Here is a 20,483-nt window from a genome sequence, read left to right on the forward strand (position 1 = left end):
ATGCTGTTCATAGAGGGTTTTATGCAACACATGGGATGATGTATCTAGTTGTCTCGTTGGTAAAATTGATCATGTTATTGGAGTGAGATGAAAAATTGAAAATGTTCTTAAAGTGTTTTTGAATATGGACACACACACACATATTAATATTACTACTTCCGTCCTAATTTACCAGATATATAATTTTAGCCAAAATCATATATCATGCTAATAGGGTTCATTAAATAAACGTACTTTATACAATTTAATTTTTTGAAAACAAAAGTATAAATTTTTTAAAACTATCCTTCACTTGTAAAATAAATATTAGAGAGGGAGAGAATAGTAAGAAGGGTAATATTAAAAAAAATATCATTAATGAAACTTTATTTTTATCTAAATATTTTATATTTTAGGATATTAAATTTCTTACAAAAATATTTTATAAATTAAGACAAAGGAAGTATATATTATGCTTCAACTTGGTTGTCTTGAAACCAGAAGACTCTCTTCCTTTAGAGAAAGTGATAATTGTTTACTTCAAGTATACACAGGAGACACTCCAACAAATCTTATCAAATTTGAATTTATAGTTCTTGGTATTATGAAAATGAATTTTAAAATATATGAGTTATGGATATTCACAATACAATATTTATAATATAATTATGATAAAGTCCTTTTTTGCCTCTGGGGAACTAATTAAGACTATTGCCTTTGTTATCATAAAAGATCCTTCTACACCTCTTGAAATTATAATAACCACTTGTATTCTTTTTATTAACAATTAAGTACCACCGTCTCAATTAAATAGGAGTTTTAATTCCATTGTTTTCTAAACTTTAAGCTATATACAGATGATTTTATTGGGTCTCCAATAAGTTTCTTAGACTTTTAAATCTGCACAAATAATTTTAAATGATAATTGATCTATTATTTCAATACAACGGAAATTAGGAAATTTATTGTAGTTATCTATACAACTGAAATAAAGTACTATCTCCGTCCTAAATAATAAGATACTTTTAAGAAAGATTCAGTATCTCAAAATATAAGATATTTTGATAAAAATAAAATTTTATTAATGACACTTTTTAATATTATCTTTCTCATATATTCTCTCTTTTTAATATTCTTTCATCAATGCATTATCAAATGAAGATCATTTTTAAAAGTTTATAATTTTATCTTAAAAAAATAAGATTGTAAAATGTATTTTGTAACATCCTAATTTTTAGATAAAAAAATTATGAAATTTAAATTTTTTTAAAATGATGATAATAATAGGAATTTATATTATTTGAGGTTATTTGAAAATAATAATATGGATAGGCATTTAATTATAAATTTAAAAACTTAAGTTTAAAATTATATAAAAAATATTTTGTTAAGATATAATTTTAAGATTTAAAAAAAAATTTATGTGTGCGTGAGAGTTTAAAAAAAAAGAAAAGAAAGTAAAAAAAAAAAGGGAGGGGGTTTAGTCCCACATCGGTTAGATGTGGGAATGAAAGGCACCTCCTCATGTATAAAAAGAGGAGGTGCATTGTGGAGGAAGCATAAGGAATTATTTATTGCAATTTGTAAAAATTACAACTAAGGGCCCAAGATGCAATTTGTGAAAATTGCAAGTAATGGCCCAAAAGTTTAAATAATTAAATTCAAACTTATAGTTTTTTTTAATATAATTTTGAGACCTACAATCTCATTTTTATATTATTTTTCTCTCTTTCTCTCACGTTGCTCGGCGTCTTCTTGCAAGGGGGGATTATTTTCTTTTTCTTCAGGTATGTTCTAACTTTCCTGTTTAGATTAGCATTAAAAAAATTTATTTAATTACAAAATTAATTTATAGTTATTTTCTAAATAATATTAGCTTTTTAGTGATATGATTATTTTGTAGGATAGAGTAAATATTCTGATTAAGATTTTTTTATAGGATAGTTAATCTGATGATATGATGGATTAAAAATATAGGTTAAAACTCTTAGGAATATAATAAATATTATAAAATATTTTCTTGAGGTTAAAACTCATGTTTAAGAATTTTTGAGTTAAAATCTAGATCCATATGGTTGAATTTATGTGGAATTTGAGATGTAGAAATAAACCTCTGATTATTAAATATTTATTTAATATGAATAGGTATTTTTGAGGTTATAGAAAGGTGATTTGAGGTTTCAGGATAATTTTAAAATTTTTAATTTATTTTTGGACGAATTTTTAGAACATAGAAGGATGAAATTGTGATACTAGAAGTGATTTGAGAATTAAAAAAAATAGTTTATTAGGGTACGAGAATTTTAGAAAAGAATTTAGAAAGTTAAATGAGGCATAAATCTTAAATTAGTGTTAATATGGATTATAGATCTAAGACTTTCTAACTCTTTAAATTAGAGTTATTTATTTTAATATAAAATTAATATATAGTATTGTGAAATAATTATGTAGATTATATTGACAAAGATAGTGGTGAAAAAGGAGTTGTGAAGTGGAACTTGTTATTCAAGACACAAGGTAACCATTATTAATGTGTTGTGATGGGTGTGTTTGTGAATGGTTATGTGTTGTTTTGTTGTTTGGAAAATTATGAATTATTGAAAATAAATACTGTATATACTTGTTTGAAATTATTACCAAGTGGGTTAAAAATTTATTTTTGTTTATCATGATGAGATATTATTGTTCGAATATATTCCTGTTTGGATATTTGAATGATGCATGACTTGTTAGGGTATTTTAATGTATGGTGTTAATGGGAATTTCTGTTCGGTTAATTATTACCACGTGGTAAGCCCTCATTGGACCCAATGAGTGGCGTGTCGCTTGGTCCAACTCACCTTTGGCCGGGTGATTTGGCGTCCAAGCATAGTGAAAGGACGATATAAGGTGCAGTCATGCAAATTAAATACTTGTTCGGTTTGTTTGAAAGTATTGTTTGGTTCAATGTTTTGTGTGCCCACTTAGCAATCGCATGATTAGTTACATCCGCATGCATCATTACATATTAATTTCTGGTTACTAGGACTTTTAAGTCTCATTCCCCGTGGTTAATATTTTTACAGGAGCGAGTCCGGCCGAAAAAGCACCAGAGATGTAACTGTGGTGTATGAGACACCATCTTTTACGTTGCCTCTTATTTTGGATTATACAATGTATCTTGTGCCAACTTATGACATATCTTCTTTGTGGAGCATGTAAACTCTAATCCTTTTTATTAAATGCATTTATATGTCCAAGAGGATTATGTCTGTCCCTCTTGATTTATGATCTGATTTGAATAACATGCTATAAGGATCATGTCTGTCCCTCATGGTTCTAATTACTTTTTGAGATATTTTAAGACCTGTGGTATATTGTCTTGAATGTATCATGGTAGAAATTTTCTACCATGATAAGGGTTCAATGAAAAGAAAAAAAATGAGTTGTTGAATTAATAACTTGCGAAAAATTAGTCTGTAAATTTGAGAATGAGTTGTTGAATTAATAACTTGCAAAAAATTGGTTTGTAAATTTGAGGGCGTTACATATTTAATAAATTTTATTGGTATATAAAATTTTACCTAAAAATATTTTATAATTTGGGATAAAGGAAATACCAAACAACTCTAGATTATTACATATGATCCAGAAATTTTAAAAAATTACAAAATTTAGAGTTTTTATTTTTAATAGATCAGACTTACCAAAAAGAAATTTATTGTTTGTTGTTTATAAGGGCAACAAGAAAAAATAAATTTATTGTTTAATGAAATAATGACAATGATTGGCAAGCCAGAATGAAAGTTAAAGAGCAAACAGGCCCACCGACAAATATGTGGTACTGAGTGGGGGGTCCCACTTGAACTCTTATTAGCTGAGATCACGCCGCTTTGCAGTCATCCCCTCGTTGATTTTTCCACTTCCTACTCTCAACAGCCTGCAACACAACACTTACCTTTTAATCTTTATCACATTTTCTGCCACCTAATGAATTCCCTCCATTTTTTTTATATCTATATTTAACACCCCTCTAATTACTTCCAGAGTTAATTTTTGCAATTATTTTTTTTTTCAATTTTACTCCTGTGTATTTTTCATTTTTTTTATTTTTTTTCAACTTGTAAAGAAGGGTAAAATTAATAAATTTCATTTTTTTTAATAATTTTAAAAATATTGTTTTATATTATACTCATACCTATTAATTTGATGTGCAATATTTCAAAACTTGAATACATTTGTTTTATAGATAAGTGAGTAATTTATCCTCTGAATTTTAATTTCAAGAGTACCATAGACTTTAAATTTGTTTATAATGTAAATTATTTTCTCAACTTTTAAAAATAATGCAATCTAGCCACTGGTATTAATAAAAATTAATTTTAACTGTTAATTAATCATAAAATGAGAGAAAAGAACATAAAAAATTATAAAAAAAAGACTCAAAAATTGCAAACCAGCCCAAAATATTATAGAAAACGAGCAAAAATTTTTTTTGGCCATTTTCTATAATTTTTAAGGCTTTTTTTTATTTTTTTAATCAACTAACTGTCAAAGTTAATTTTTATTAACAGTAGGGCCATATTGCACTATTTTTAAAAATTGAAGGGATAATTCATACAGTAAATAAATTTAAAGTGTATAATATTACTGAATTTAAAGTTTAAAGAATAATTTGTTCATTTATCCTTATTTTATTAATCATTAAAAATATGATAACTTTTCATATTGCATCTTTATATGGTAATTTCAAGCTAGCCCACTGATTTGTGCTCATTAATCATTAAAAATATCTAGCTTTTAAATTTTTATCTTCCTTACAATAAATTATTGTTTAAGAATTCACATCATAATAAATAAATAAATGTCAAAATTCAAAAAAAAAAAGCAATTACTCTAGTTTTATTTTATACTCATTCCATTCCAAATTATAATATACTTTTAGATAAAGTTACACATATTAATAAAACTTATTAAATATACTTCATAGCTCTACTTTAAAAAAAAATTAACCTTTTAAAAATACCATTCATTTAATACTTTATCTGGTAGAGAATACGAAGGAGAGAGAATATAAGAGAGGGCTAATATTAGAAAAATATCAATAATAAAACCTTATTTTTATCAAAATGTCTTATATTTTAAGATATCGAATTTTCTTTAAAAATGTCTTATAATTTAATATGAAGGTAATGTTATATATGCAAGTCTCTTAAGTGTGAAGTTGGAGGTTCAACCTTTAATAGGTATTTCCTCTAGTCTCATTTATAAATTATTTTCAATAAATTTTATTGAAACTAAAAAAAAAAACCTCAAATCTCAGCAACTATGTTTAAAAATTCAATCAATTTTTAACTTTACCCTTGACTTTTCTTCAAAACTTTATTTTCTTCATTATTTTTTATAATTCTTTAGGTCCTTTTATGTCATTTATGACTAATTAATGGTTAAAGTTAACTTTTATTAATAATAAAAGTTATATCATAATATTTTTAAAAGTCGAGGTGAAGCATTGTACAACAAAAAAGTTTATAATTTTAGACATTTCTATATCTATAATTCAAAAGTCAAATCACTATATAACCCTTAATAAAACAACCTTGAAAGGAAAAATGAAAACAAAAGGCAAATGTGTTATCAAGCCTATACAATGAGACATGGTCAATAATTTTTATATATCTACTATCCTTAATGGTAAAATTAGAGTCAGTAATAAGGATCAACCTTAATGGATCATCTATTTAAGTCTATTTTTATGAGAATTTTGGTTTTTAAAAAATATCATTTTTTATGATAACTAGGTTTAAAACTTGGTTGTGATAGGCTTTGAAAAATGAGCTCGAGCTCGAGCTTGAGTGTTTCATTTAGACTCATTTTATTTTCACCCATAACAAATAAAATATTTATAACTTTTAATTGAATTTAAACTTTAGAATTTATATGTTTATATTTTAAGGTTATAATTTCTATTATTTATTTTTAATTTTTTAATATTATAATTTATATTTAAAAAAGAATATAAAATATTATAATTGAAAATTTTAATTTTTAAAAATTCATGAACCCTAAACCTTATGAATAAAAACGGGGCTTAACAAAAATTAATTTTGGAGTAATCAAGCCTACAGGCTTGATTTCACAAGAGCAGGAAGTATAAAGTTTCAAATTTTACACAACCTACTTTTTTTTGAAGTAAGGGGATGCATTTGCACCTCTTGTGTATATTGTGGATCTGCCGCTAACAACTCTCTCATGCGGATGGAGAGGTTTTTATTTTTTTTTTTAAGTCATATCAATTTTTTTTCACAAATTTCTCATTTCACCATCCATTAAATATTAGTGAGAAAAAATATGTATATTTAATTAAAAAAAATCAAAAAAATTTTGAATTTTTACCCAGTGGATGAGTTTTAAGATTTTCTTAATTAAGATAAAATATATTAAAAATAACTTAAAAAAATTGAAAAGTATATATGATATGAAATATAATGTATAAGAAGGACATTATGTATACGATTTTGATAATATTTAACTCACACCTAAATGCATGGCTTACACTGACAGCCTAGCAGTTATAATGAATAATACAAATTAATTATGAACACACTTCATTTGTTAAAAAATGTAAGGCATTTTTTGAGGAGTTGGATATTAAAAAATGTAAAATATTTTTAGTCTTTTGAAATGTAATCATTGTCTTTTTTTTGTCAAAAATGTTCATATTGATAATGAATTTATATTTATTATAAGGTATTTAATAAAGTAAATGTAAAAAGATATGATCAGTTGGAAAGTAGGTATCTACTTTATTAAGGGGTTGAAATTTGATTAAAAATGTCTTATATTTTTTAATGGAGGAAATATTAATTAGATCATTTAAAAGAGAAAAGTTTAGGTTTTTTTTTTTTGGTTTTTTAGCCCAAGAAAGGTTTAGTTTAATTGAAACATGAACACATATAATCATCGTCACCTTCAAAAAAAAAAAAAAAGACCGACACTAAATATCAATAACAGTTAACTGAAGTTGTTGGGCATTTGTTTCTTTTAAGCAAAATTTGAAGTTCATCAAGACATGTACATTTGAAGAAAAATGGCGTTAGCACTTGGAAGAGGTTAATTAATGTGACTTTCAGAAACAGCTTGAAACATGAAAAGGGTCATTCATTAAGTATGTTACTAATGACTATTTAGAGTATTCCTTTGTGTTGACAAAAGACCAAATTAAATGCTCATTGCTAATGATGCTTCATCACAACGGCAAGATTAACTTAGTGTTTTATTTAAAAGAAGTTAATAATGCATCTCTAACAGCAGTTGACATTTTCCTGTTAGCCAAGTTTTTTTTTATCAAATTAAAAAAATGTTACTTGCACAAATAATCTGCAAATATTATTATATATGACTATCTATTGAAAAAAAAAAGTCAACGACCCTGCTAAATTTTGTGAGTTAATTATAATTTACCCCATGGAAATTGGTCCTAGTTCACGTGTCTCTCCGTTTTTTTTTTTACTCTATATAATTTTTTTGCTATTTTTTTATCAAATACTCCCTCCGTTTTTAAATATAAAAAAAACATTCAATTTATATAATTTAAATTTTTTGTTAAGTGTAATAATTATATTTGAAAAAAGACTAGATTATCCTTATAATTAATGGAATAAATTGTCTAATGAAAATAAATATTGACTTGGACAATTTGAAAAAAAAATGTAATAAATGTTTTTTTAATTTTTAATTTTACTTATAAATAAAAACATGATAGTTTCTCTAATATTCAAAAATGAAATAGTAACTTAGTATCTATAAGTTACATTGAAATCTCAAGAATTAGTTAGTCGAGTTTAAATAATTATTCATTTACTTATTCATAAGCTACACTCACACATATTAAGTTATCAATATATTTTATATATGAGATTATTTTAAAAGTTGATTTATGTTTCAAAACTTAAAAAATTCACACAATAATTTAAGAAAATAAAAAGGATTAAATCAATAAAAATTAACTTGAGAGACCTAATTGATAACTAAATAAATTTTAAAGAACTAAAAATTTCATTATCTCTTAAAAATATATCTTATTCCCAGTTTGAGCAATTGTTTACCAGCTTTATTGAGAGCATTAAATAATATTCGAAGCTAAAGTTTTTTAGCTTCCCTTGCCACAAACTTGTTCATTATCTTAACATTTACTTAATTATTACTTCTACTAGACTTTAGATAACAGATATACCACAAAATGGTTAAAAGCTAATTTATTAAAGGGATACAATAATCGCTAGTCTTTTAAACAATGAATCTTCTAGATGTTTCGTGTCAATATCAATCACAAAAATCTACCACGCCATGTCCATCATTGATTGGTAGTGGAAGTGTACTGTCTTTAGTTATTGGAGAAAATGACAATTAAAGACTCTCCAAAAATCTTAATCCCAAATACAAATCATAATATTTTAAAATCTTAATTAAGGACAATGGTCCCTCATACGGATACAAAAAAATGTAGTTTGTAAGATAGGATTTACTAACGCTATTTGAGAATTTACTAACCTAATTTGAAAAAATTATTAACATATATTGTGAAAATATGAAACCTGACTTAGGAATTGATTGTTTAACAAAAAGTATCAATGAAAAATTCAATAATCCGACTTGAAAAAATTTCTAATGTATATTGTGAAAACATAAAACTATACTTGAAAATCAATTGTTTAACAAAAAGTACCACTTAAAAATTCATTAATCAAACTTGAAAATTTTTTTAACATATATTATGAAAAAATAAAACCTCATTTGAGAATTGATTGTTTAACAAAAAGTAATTTGTCTTCGAAAATTTACTAACTCGACTTGAAAAAAACTTTCTAACGTATATTGTAAAAATATAAAACCTCTCACTTGAGAATCGATTGTTTAACAAAAAGTGACTTGTTTAAATTGAGATTTTTTGTCTAAATTCTCAAGTGTTATTTTTTGTTACACAATTGATTCTCAAGTGGGGTTTTATGTTTTCACAATATATGTTAGCAATTTTTTTAAATTGTATTAGTAAATCTTCAAGTAACATTAGTGAATCCCACCTCATAAATTTTATCTCAATTAAGGATCATGATCGTTAATTAAGATTTTAAAATATTACAGTTCTTTTCAAATTAATATTTTTAATGGTTCTTAATTATCCTTTTTCCTAGTTATTGCGATCTAGTGGGCCAAAATGACTGGGTCCTATTTGTGCTCAAAAATTGTGCTTTCTGATATTTGATCGCAGGTATTCATATAATAACTGGCAATAAAGTTGATTTTACATATAGTTGATTTTGTTTGTCTTATTTTTTCTTTGTTGCGTTTGTTTGGAGACTTGTCCTGTGTCTTTTAATAGTAGTATGCTTTTTTTTTTTTTTATAACATTGTAGTAGCATCCTTTTGTTGGCAAAAGATATTTGATCGCAGATATTCATAAAATAATTGGCAATAAAGTTCCAAAAAAGAAATGGAGAAATCTCTTCCTCTATCTGTTTTCTCTTTCAAATTTTCTAAAATTCTGAAGCATGATGTGAACAAGCCATAAAAAACATTAGCCTAATCTGCAATATAAACAAAAATCAAATTATAACGTAAGCAACCACTCCTCTGGCCAAAAAAAAAAAAAAACGTAACCAGCCACAGTATACACTATTTATTAGTTGTTAAGTTTCAAAGTTTTCACCTAAGTTTGGTAATTTTCCCTCTTTACCCCAAATCTAGATACAGATACAGTCCCACTTGTTTCAGCAATATAAATAAAGTCCAGGTCACGTGCAGAAGAATAGGAAAATGAAAGGTTTCACATGGTTTTGTCTATTGTTATATTAAATTGCCCCATCTGTTACGTCTAAAGCAAAGCAAAGTTTGAATAGCGTTGCTGAATCAATTGGGAGAAGATTTGAGGGAAAATGACAATTAGGGATCCCATAAAAATATTGATGATAATTATATCCTGAATTATTAAAATTTTAATAATAGATTATAGTTTTTATTTGCAATAAATTATCTTTCAATTGGCTCATAAAAATATGACAATTATCTTGCAAGAAATTACACTTAAAGTGAAACTTTAGTAAAATTTCAAGTAGTACTAAAAATTCTTAAATATATTTTGTTCATTTTCTAAGCAATAGTAAAAAATATAAATGATTGACTTGTGATTCTCAATTAATTTTTGTAAATTTTTAACTAACATTACAAATAATCACACGTGTATTTAGTAAATTTTTTAAGTAATTTTTCTATATATTAATAATAAAAAAATCTTAAGTGATTGACTTATGATTTACAATTAACTTTTATAAATTATCAACTAACGTTACAAATAATTTTAAATGTATTTATTTAATTTTTTAAATGTTTTATTAGCACATTGGTAATCCAAAAAAAAATTTACAACTTTTGTAAATTTCTAAGCCACGTTACAAATACTCTTAAATATATTTAATATATTTAATTGTAAATAAAAATTATGATTTATTATTGATATTCCAATAAGTTAGAGTTGGTAATGTCATTAATAATTTTATACAGCCCCTAATTATCATTTTCCCAAGATACGAGGCAAGGAAAGAAAACTTAATTGCAGTCATTTTAAATGAAAGGGATCCTATGTGGGATTAAAGTGAAAGGATAGTCTAGTACCATGATTCAAGAGCTTTAACTAAAATATTGTTCGTAGATGAAAACAAAGACATTAATTTATTCAGATAAATCCATTTCCTATCCAGCTTAAAACCTAGGAGCTACTCTATAAGTTGTGACTGACAGAATCTGTCGAATTATTAGCATTCAGTCACGTTCATAATAAAATTATTTGCCATCCTCACTTTATTGTTTAAAGGTGACCATTGACATGATATTATTTATAAGCAAAAAACGTTAAACAAATGAAATTTACACTAGATTAAAACTAGCTCTCACAACGTTTATCAGCAACGAAAAGTGACCAAGCCCAAATATAGAGGGAGAGAACAAATAAGTGATACAAAATAACTCAAATTTATAAAGTTCAAAGTTCAAATTTAAGTTCAAAGTTCAAATTTATGAGTCATTTCATGTTATTATATGAAAGATTTTATCTATTACGAGACTTCTCACATCAAAGCCAAATTTACTCCCATTTGACTGATAATTCTAGAAAAAGATTATTAGTGGATCTTATCATTTTTAGACCTTAATGAAATTTCATCGTTTTCTTAAGTAAGAATATTTCTTGCCTTGTCAATCCTCGTTAATGGTTTGAGTGCACATAAAAAATAAAATTGGAAGCCTTTCTTCGGAAAAAGCAGGGAAGTTTTCTTCCTACCTTACACTATGATGAAACATTGCCACAAGGTAATTTCTTTATTTTTTCCTTATGTATTACTATAATTTATTCGAGTCATAAATTTACCATAGAGTTGCTTGCATATACAATTAGGGCTAGCTATTAATTACAATGAGAAATAGACTTCATGAGATTTGATGAAAGCCTATGGATGAATTAATTACAATGGACTAAATGTAATACGGAAGGTATAGGGAAAAATACTTGTCAGTTGTCCTTGCCAGAGGCTGCCTCTGGAAGTTTGAATGTGGGAGGCTTGTCCACACCCCTCCTCGAGTACTCTCTCCATCTTCGTGCTGCTGCTGCTGCTCTCTTTTCTCTCTCTTTCACTTCCTCCTCTGCAAAAAGTTATTATTTTGAGGACTAACCAGCAAAAACAGATATATACAGTAAATGCTCAAGCACTTGTACCACAGAGCCATGATATGTTTAGTGCTTGTTAGCTACTGAGATTTTGAAATCATCATCGATCCCCAGCAATAATGAAATCTTAATATGATGTTTTAAAATCCTCGTACCTGAATTTTTGTAGTCTTTTGGTTTGCCCCAAAGGTTGTCCCAGTACGGATTTGTTTTATCAGAACCTTTCTTCTTCATCATTCTTATTTTTGCTTTTTCCTGGGACACACTCATTTAACTGTTTAGTTATGCTAGGAACTAAAATAAAATCAGGTGCATAGAATATTTTATATGACGGAATTAATCGGCAATCACAGTTTTCTACAAGAAAGAAATACTTTAAAGATGGACAGAAATTTCTGTAATATAAAGATTCATATTTGTTTAAGACACCTCTCATGAATGTAAAACCTAATGCTTGTTTTGCCTGTGTTTAAGAAGCTTAAGAAAAGCCCAACTATGAGGAGCTTTAGAAACTAATTCTCTAGTGACTTTGCGATGATTCCATTATCAGAAACTGCAGAGCTATCTATTGTAGCATATTTGATGCAAGACTTTCAGTTACGTGTGGACGAGATTGTTCTGGAAATACACATTATTCACCATTTATATCAAAGCCAACAAGAATCTCTTCAGATATATCACATGCTAAATCACTAAATTGCCTTCATGCTTGAGCTTAAAGAATTGTGGCGCAATTCAGGATAAACATATTGAAACCTTACGTAGTTTATAAGAGGAAAGTTTGACGAACTATTTAAGCTTTGTATTTGTTAATCTCATTAAGAATCCATTCACTATCAAGATTTATAGCCGGTCAAAAAATGATAACTGCATAATACGACCCATATAAAATTTAGTTCATGCATAAAAGTCGGTCAGAAGAACAACTGCACGTACATTAGCAATTCTTCACATAATATGTAAAATTGAAGATGAAGTAGATTCTACAAGACTTCTTACCAAGACTTTTGCCTGCCTCTTTTCCCATCTGGAGCTTGCCTGTAATTTAACAAGTATAGCTCTGGTTACATGATTGCATTACAGCAGTACTATACTCTATAGCACAGAAGGTTAAAAACAGAAATATTGATAAACGGATGTTCTCATAAAATGAGCGTGAAACATCAGAAACATGATATCTATAAGATGGAAACATAAAAATGCTACTAGCTGTTTGAATGTCCTGAAAACTTGTCTCTCAAATCCATGCTATGACAAACTTTTAAAAATTTGTTTCAGGAGTCCTAATAAACAGTTCAAAATTCTAGGTCTTTCAACCCGATTGAATAAAATGCATAATTTTTGAGATTGGAACATCTGGGATGAGGAAAACCACGTCAACCTTCAAAATGTCCACCAATTGTCAAAGGAAAATTGGAAGAAAATCTATGAGCACTCAGAAGTGGATAAACAAATAGCCAGTGCAGTGTTATTACCATTCTAAAGACATCCATTGATGCTGATCCCATTCCTGAAAGCATCAGGGCAACCTGTTTATGATTAAAAGAGCAAGTAAATATACAAGTAGCTTAAACAAACTGAATTAGATGGTATGCATTTACATGTCCAGCTTCCATTCTTTAATAGGAACATAGCATGATGTGTTAAAAAATAACATTAGCAACTAGATTTTGGCTGATTGAAGAAACTCATTTCTCACATCACATTCCCATAGCAACGATTTTTCTGCTCAAATTGCTAGTTGTTTTTGTTAAACTTCCAAATTGTCTTGTTTGCCTTTTTCTAATTAGCATGACGCTTCTAATTTGGGAAGTTTAGATTAATGGTTCAAAAATAAAGGTCAAATACTTCGAATTTATGTTCCTTGAAGAAGTTGAAGTTATGAATGAGGTGACCACAAACCCATCAGAAAATACAAGTTTGGAGACTTTGAAAGCACAAGCTGCTCTCTTGGGAAGATTTATCCTCAAAATGTCAGTTGCCAACAAAAGAGAGGGAATGGAAACTTTAAGACAAGGAGGTGATGACATGATCATAAGATGAAGGAGAATGTATAACAAACTGGAATAATTAGATTTTCTGATTAAGGTCTTACATTTACTCTTTCTACCCGCCGCATTTCATCTTCAAGTAATGACAGTTGTGCCGCAGATGTCCAATGAATGCAATCAACAGGGCTGATATACAGAAACATTTAGTAAGATCGACTTTTTGTAACCAAACTACGAGCCACTTTACAAGCAAATCAATTTTTGCAGCAGAAAGTTATAAAACTCGCATATCAAAGTGCAACAGAGAAAAATATTGCTTAAACTTCAGTAACGTGATAATTTCTACATTGATCTATGATAATCCAACAAGTGCAGGATTGGCTGGGGTTTGCTGAATTCTGCTATCTTTTCATTTTATCAGATATTAACTGTTATATAATTTTTCAGTGCCAGGATATTTGACATCTTGTCACTGTAGATCTCAACAAAGAGGCTCAAACTGTGGGAAGTCTCATGGCTGACAAATTTCTTAGACTTGTCTGTCTGAACTAGAACATATGAAGAAAAGAAACACAATCATCATACAGACAGAATTATAAACTTATTCAGATGGGTTTTGGACTTGGAAATTAGAATCAAGCTCAGTTGAACTAACCCCTGTCTAATTTTTTATACTTTTATGCAGTTGAAATCAGGTGAATATCTGAGTATCACAAATAGTCCATTGATTTCATGAAGTCCAATTCATCATTTTTGTAATTCTACAACAGTATACTATAACGCCTAATGAGTTACCAATATTTTAACAAAATGCCTGAACAGCAATTGACTAAGAAGACTTTAATCTCAATCATATAAAAGTCAAACTGGAAGAAAGGCAATGAAGAGACTTCATGAAATAATTTTAGTAATTTGGAGACAACGTCAATTTTTAAAACCAGCATCTCCTTCTGTAAAATTTTTCATCATCCATTAGAAAATACTTTTTCACCTTAAGAAGCAGAGAAACTAAGATCATAATCAGGAATGCATCTAGAATACGGACTGGCAGTTAAAGTAAAATGTAGATTTATTTTTCAAAGCAAAACCTGGTGATAATCAGAAATTAACCAACAGTTGAAGCAGGCTTAATTAAGATTTCATTATACTATATCAATTAAAAGTATGACCAATATGGATAAGAAATGTATGACATCTTAGAGAGTGCAATTACAATTGTACATAAACTTACCAACTATCAATTGCTTGCTGAACTAATTCAGTTTTTCCACACTGGCTATATGCTCTGGCTCTTCCATAGTCTTCCTCTATTGCAAACACATCAGAGGCCACATTGGCACAATTTTTGCAGCCTGTATAACAATTTTCAGTGTAATTTAATTATATGCTTTATAACTGCTCAAGACTTCAATTCAAACGTGCAAAACTTTCTAGATATGCCACTGCCATCTAATAAAGTCAAATGAAGACTGAGTATAATGGGATACTTGTATATTCAACGTGAGAAGCAAGATGCATGATAGACAGTTTATTTTCTTTCAAAGATGTGAACGAAGGAATTAATATGTTTGTTGAGGATATTAATGAACATCAATTATAAGCCTTTGCAAGCGGTTGGGATTTTGATACTTAATGCCCTATTTATCTACTTAAGATTAAGTTTCTGCACAAAGTATGGCAAGTTTCTGCTTAGTCTACACTTCAAGATAAAAAAATGAGCTGCTGTGTGAGGGGCATTTTTAAGAAATTGATAAAAACCATTGACAGAACTAAAGTCTCAGTAGGTTTGAGTTGAGATGATTCTGAACAAGTTGCTCATAAAATGCTTCTACTGTCTCAACGAAATTTCAGCAACTACGAGAGGAAGTAAAACAGTGGAAATACCTATGCAGCTGAATTCGTCGACGAAAACGTGATCTTTTCGACTAGAATCATCCAAGAAAGGATTGATTGACGTCAAAGAATACCCATGAATTTCATCATAAACCATGCGCTGAACAGGATCACTGAGGACCTGCACTGCAATAGTCAATTTATCTGTAATGAAAACGCAGGATAAAACTTCGCACACGTTTTCTTCTACTTCAAATATAAGAATATTTCGACATGTACGCACCTCATACACTTCATTGATGAACATGCAAAAGTTTGTGGTCTCGGGATCATCGCCACTTAGGTCTGGATGGCAAGCTTTCATGCAATTGTAGTAAGCTTTCTTGATCTGCTCCGGAGTGGCATCTGGAAGCTGGTAATTGTACCAGCCAAAAAATGATAAATAGATTCCATTTTCGTCAATCAAATAGCATAATCTACCCAATTTAATACTTCATAATTTATTACCACTTTAGCGGCAAAGTATGCTAGGTTCAAAATGATCGGATACTATCATTTTAGCTCCTTAAATTAGAACAAACAGTACTAAAAAGTTGCCAAGAGAAACACAATAAATTGATAATCGCATCTTGTAATTATTTGACACTAATTTTCCTTGGGTAGGAGGAAGCAAACAGAGGGAAATCAGAGTTTGGAAGGGGATGAATTACCAGGCCAAGAACGGCGTAATAGTCATCGGCAATAAAATCAGCGAGAGTGCTAGAAGCGGAGTCCTCGGCGGCAACCTTAACCCTGCCAAAACATCTTCGCTTGGCAGAATCATTCCCAAACTTGCAAGCACTAGAAGTCCGGGCGAGAAGCCGCCATGAGGCAGGAGAACTCAGATTCAGCAGTGGATCGTGGATCTTGAGAGCCTCAGAGTAAACGGGAGATAGTAAATGAGCCATTCAGATTCGAGATTCGCTGAAAGATTGAAGGACTGAAGCAGCACGGCACAGGGTGAGAGATATAAGTAAGAAAAACAAGTGAAAAATTTAGTTAGCAAAAGAGTGTTGGGAATTTTGTGAGGAGGGAGAATTTTTGGAGGGGAAAGAAAATGGGAGCGAATTGCTGACATGGCAATTTTAGAGCCAGAATGTTTTGGAATCTGAACAGATATATTTGGAAACGAGGCAAAGTCCGTTTAACTTGAATCGGGCACGTGTCGTCAAGTGTAAGTTTGCCTCTTGGCGCCTCCGCCGGTTCACTTGGATAATTGCTTCAAGGAAGAGGCAACCGCCGGAGCTTATCATCCTTGCAGCAACTAGTAAGGTTTAGAAATAAGATTTGATCAGTGAATGGTTTGAGTTAACTCATTTAATGAGCATAGCATGTTAACAATCATTAAACTTAAATTCTATCATATAATTTTCAAAAAAATATTAATTTTATTTTTTAAGATGACAGCATTTGTGAAAAGTGTTCCAATCTTAAGAATATTTTTAATTTTTGAAAAAAATATTTTAATAATTTTTTAAATATTAATAAATTTAATGATTAATAATTGAGATATACATTTGATGAGTGAATTGAGCTACTCACTGAATTCACGAATTCAAATATCTAAAATAGGTCGAAGGAAATTCAATGAACTTTTTGGGAGAAATTTATACAGGGAAATTAGTATAAGTTTTGCAATTTTAAGAATTCAAATTGAAGAGGTTAAAATTGATCAATAGTCTATGGATGAGAATCGTAAATTGAATTTTATCAAAAGAAAAAAGAATAGTAAATTGAAGAATGAAGTTTATTAAATTAAAAATTTTATATTTTCCTTACTTTTATAATATCATCTAAATCTATCATTTTCAACCTCAGATAACTTTCATCAATGGAATGAGGGGTACTAATGATTTTGGCAGGATGTGACGAAGTTTTCAGGAATATTGAGAAACATGGTTCACACTTTATTTATTATTATTTTTTTTTTTGGGATATAGATGGTTAATGCGCATTACATCGTTGAAAATACAATCTTCTTTTTTATTTTTAATTGGTCAAGAAAATACATATTCCCTCATTACCTGAAGAAAAAGAATTTCCATACTCCTAGAATGCCCTTTTAATCAGTCTCTCTATAATTATTTTAGATGTACCTTAATCTTTTTACCTCCTTTTCTTTTGTTTATTTTATTATTTGTTTTATTTTTAATATTTTTTAAAAAACTTAGTGTACAGTGAAAGTAATTTTGATATAAATGAAAATGAATATGAGGTTTAAAAACATACTCCCTCCATTCAAAAATGTAATACACTTTTTGAAAAATTGAATGTTCAAATAAAAAAATTTTTAATCTTTCGAAGTGTAATTAATGTCTTTTTTTCAAAAGTATTACTATTGATGAATGACTTTGTATTTATTGTAAGGTATTTAATATGATTAAATATGAAAAGATATAATTATTTTAAAAGTAGGCAACTACTTTATTGAAAGTGAGTTTTGATTAAAAATGTCTTATATTTTTTAACGGATGAAGTATTTGATATGAATATGAAAATCTAATATATTTTTTAATTAATATATTCATTTAAAATGAGTAAAAGCAAAAATACCCTTCAAAATAATAATTTTTTTTTTTTTTAAAAAAAAAAAACTCCACCAGAATCAACAATGACATCGTCAGCTACAATTTGGCATAATCAACTAACCAAAAACCATATACAAGCAAAAATCATATGCAATGAAGGTAGAGGATGATGAAGCAGAAGGTACAAGAAGTCATGAAGAGGGAGATGAAATATGCCATTGAGCTTCGGCCAGATGCTAGTAAAGACGAGAGGAAGAAATCATGAAGAAGACGAAGCAGAAGGCAGGAGAGATAGCGAAATCGCTAGAGGTCATAGGAAATCATATTGGTTTCGTTTCTTCAAAGGGCATTTGAGTTTCACAGCATCAGTGGGTATGCGGCAGCATATGGATGCTTCCTCGTAGTTCGCATACCCTGGTTCGTCCTCTCCATTCGCAGATTTGTGGAAGGTTGCGGCCATGGAGAAGAAATGAAATCACCCAAGACCCAGATGCACCATGGAGAAGAAATGAACCAATACTCGTGCCTTCAAGGATTTGTCGATCTTTCCGTCGGTGATGATGATTGAGGTTGGAGGTTGCATCAGAGATAAAGGACATGTATTTGTAATCACTATTGTCAAAATTTGGAGAGATATTCCATTGATGAAAGCGAGAAAGCTTGAAATGAAGACCCATATTTCTGTCTCAAATGGCGTTCGTCTTTGCTCGTTGTCGGAAAAGAAAACCCAGGAGAAGGTCGAAGTGGGGGAGGCCATCGGGCGTAGGAGAGAGAGGGAGAATACAAGCGGTCAAGTGCTAGAGGGGGAAATTGTCAATGCATAAGATAGATGAGGGTATAATTGTCCCAAAAGATAACAATTTCATGGAGCTTAAGCCATTTTCGTGGTCCCTCGCATGGAAGCGAGAGTGATTCATACCATAACAAACTAACCAGTTTTAAAATTCCATTTCCATTACCAATTTTAAGGATAGAATTTCAGCTTACCAAACGGGCCTATTGTTTCATTCCATAAAAAGTATAACGGTCAGGGACGGATCGATTTCATTGGTTGAGGGGCCAACGTGAAAGAAAATAAAGAGTGAGAGGCCAATCTATTTTAAATTATTTTATAAGCAAAAGTTATAAGTTTTACTAAGAGGTATATGATATGTGGGAGCAAGAACATCCATAACTGATAACGGTCAATTGGTTGTTTTTATCATTTAATCAATAGTTAATTGTTTGAGTAGTAGCACCACCTCTCACTTAAAAGATGTTCTATGTATAATCCAATGTTGACATGTTCATGTGTATGCATGTGTGTCTCCTTTTTTTCAAAAATGTGTTAAATTAGTGATCGCTGTTACTAGTGCACAAGATTAATATATTAATAAAATTTTGGAGTATTTTAAAAGTGAGTCAAGCCTGAGGAAAAACGGAGTCAAGCTTAAAAAAAACAAGTAACTTTGTTATATTAAAAAAGCAAATAGTTGAAAAGGGGATTTAATAATTAATTAAAAGAATAGATAAAAGCATCGATTAAAACTAATGAAACCAATCAATTAGGTGAGAGCTAGGGATTAAAATTCACCTATTATAATGACTTATTCTAATTTAATTATTTATTTATTTTCACTTATAATGACAACTGTTTATAAGATATCCTCATTACCTTTCAATAAATTAAGTCATGTCTAATTAACATTGAATTGGCTTTCATTTAACTCAAAAGGTAGTAATTAAATCTTAAAGCTATGATTTAAATTATGATAAATTCTAAATTATTTTAATTTAGTTATATGTGTATATTTCTTTAGGTTTAGGTTTAGTTTTTCATCTTCTAGTTTATCAAACAATCCATAAATATATCACATAACAACCGTCTATATAAGAAGTAATTAACTCAAAAGAGATAAATATAAACATAAACATTAATTCTCAAAAAAAAAGTTCATGTTCAACCGAAAAAAATAAATAAACTAAGTTTAAAGAGAAAATCTATCCGAAACAAACGCACTCTCTATCTTAATTGAGAGTTTAGAAATAACTTATAGAATTATAACAAAACATTCTAATAAAAGATGTAAACTAACCAGAAAAGAGAAAAGAAGAAAACTCTCAACTCAAAAGAACTTTTCCAAATTCTGTGCTCAGCCTCCTAGCTCTCAAGGATCCAATTGGATCAATCTACATGAGCCTCGTTAAGGTCCTAAAAGCCCATTAGCTCAAGTCTCTTTGGTCTTTTTTTTTAATTCATGATTAATTCTACAGCTAATGCGCATTTCTGATTTTTCATCTCCCTGTGGTCGTGACTTTTGTGTTTTTGGGTCCCCGCCCCGGCCAAATCACATAACAGCCTCTTCATCCACCCGCGATCATCCTGTGTAATTTTGTTTGTCCACGGTCGAAGCATGAACTGTCTTTTTTAGCTCT

The 20,483-nt window shown here is 29.1% G+C and overlaps 2 protein-coding genes across 2 annotated transcripts in view; both read right to left on the reverse strand.

Moving 5' to 3' along the window:
* Nucleotides 1-20,483, reverse strand: part of LOC129313155 (probable WRKY transcription factor 69) — a 74,358-nt gene that overhangs the window by 10,960 nt on the left and 42,915 nt on the right. The window lies entirely within an intron of this gene.
* LOC129313153 (chaperone protein dnaJ C76, chloroplastic) lies at nucleotides 11,313-16,575 on the reverse strand. Its single transcript, XM_054956099.1, has 9 exons — nucleotides 16,212-16,575; nucleotides 15,785-15,913; nucleotides 15,553-15,682; nucleotides 14,900-15,020; nucleotides 13,773-13,854; nucleotides 13,153-13,206; nucleotides 12,677-12,715; nucleotides 11,833-11,932; nucleotides 11,313-11,652 (listed from the first exon to the last, which is right to left on the reverse strand). Exons 1-9 carry the CDS (start codon nucleotides 16,446-16,448, stop codon nucleotides 11,522-11,524), a joined length of 1,023 nt encoding a protein of 340 aa, XP_054812074.1. The 5' UTR covers nucleotides 16,449-16,575; the 3' UTR covers nucleotides 11,313-11,521.

This window comes from Prosopis cineraria, unplaced genomic scaffold (assembly GCF_029017545.1).
Source record: "Prosopis cineraria cultivar Desert tree isolate PC_DT_omini unplaced genomic scaffold, ASM2901754v1 PC6, whole genome shotgun sequence".
Lineage (NCBI taxonomy): Eukaryota > Viridiplantae > Streptophyta > Magnoliopsida > Fabales > Fabaceae > Prosopis > Prosopis cineraria.

Excerpts from the sequence above, each read along its gene's own strand:
- LOC129313153 (XM_054956099.1), bottom strand. The coding sequence starts at position 16,448 with ATGGCTCATTTACTATCTCCCGTTTACTCTGAGGCTCTCAAGATCCAC. Across the intron at positions 15,683-15,784 it reads TCATCAATGAAGTGTATGAG|GTCCTCAGTGATCCTGTTCA; the intron begins GTGCGTACATGT and ends ATTGCAGTGCAG. Across the intron at positions 13,207-13,772 it reads GGCGGGTAGAAAGAGTAAAT|GTTGCCCTGATGCTTTCAGG; the intron begins GTAAGACCTTAA and ends AATCATAAACAG.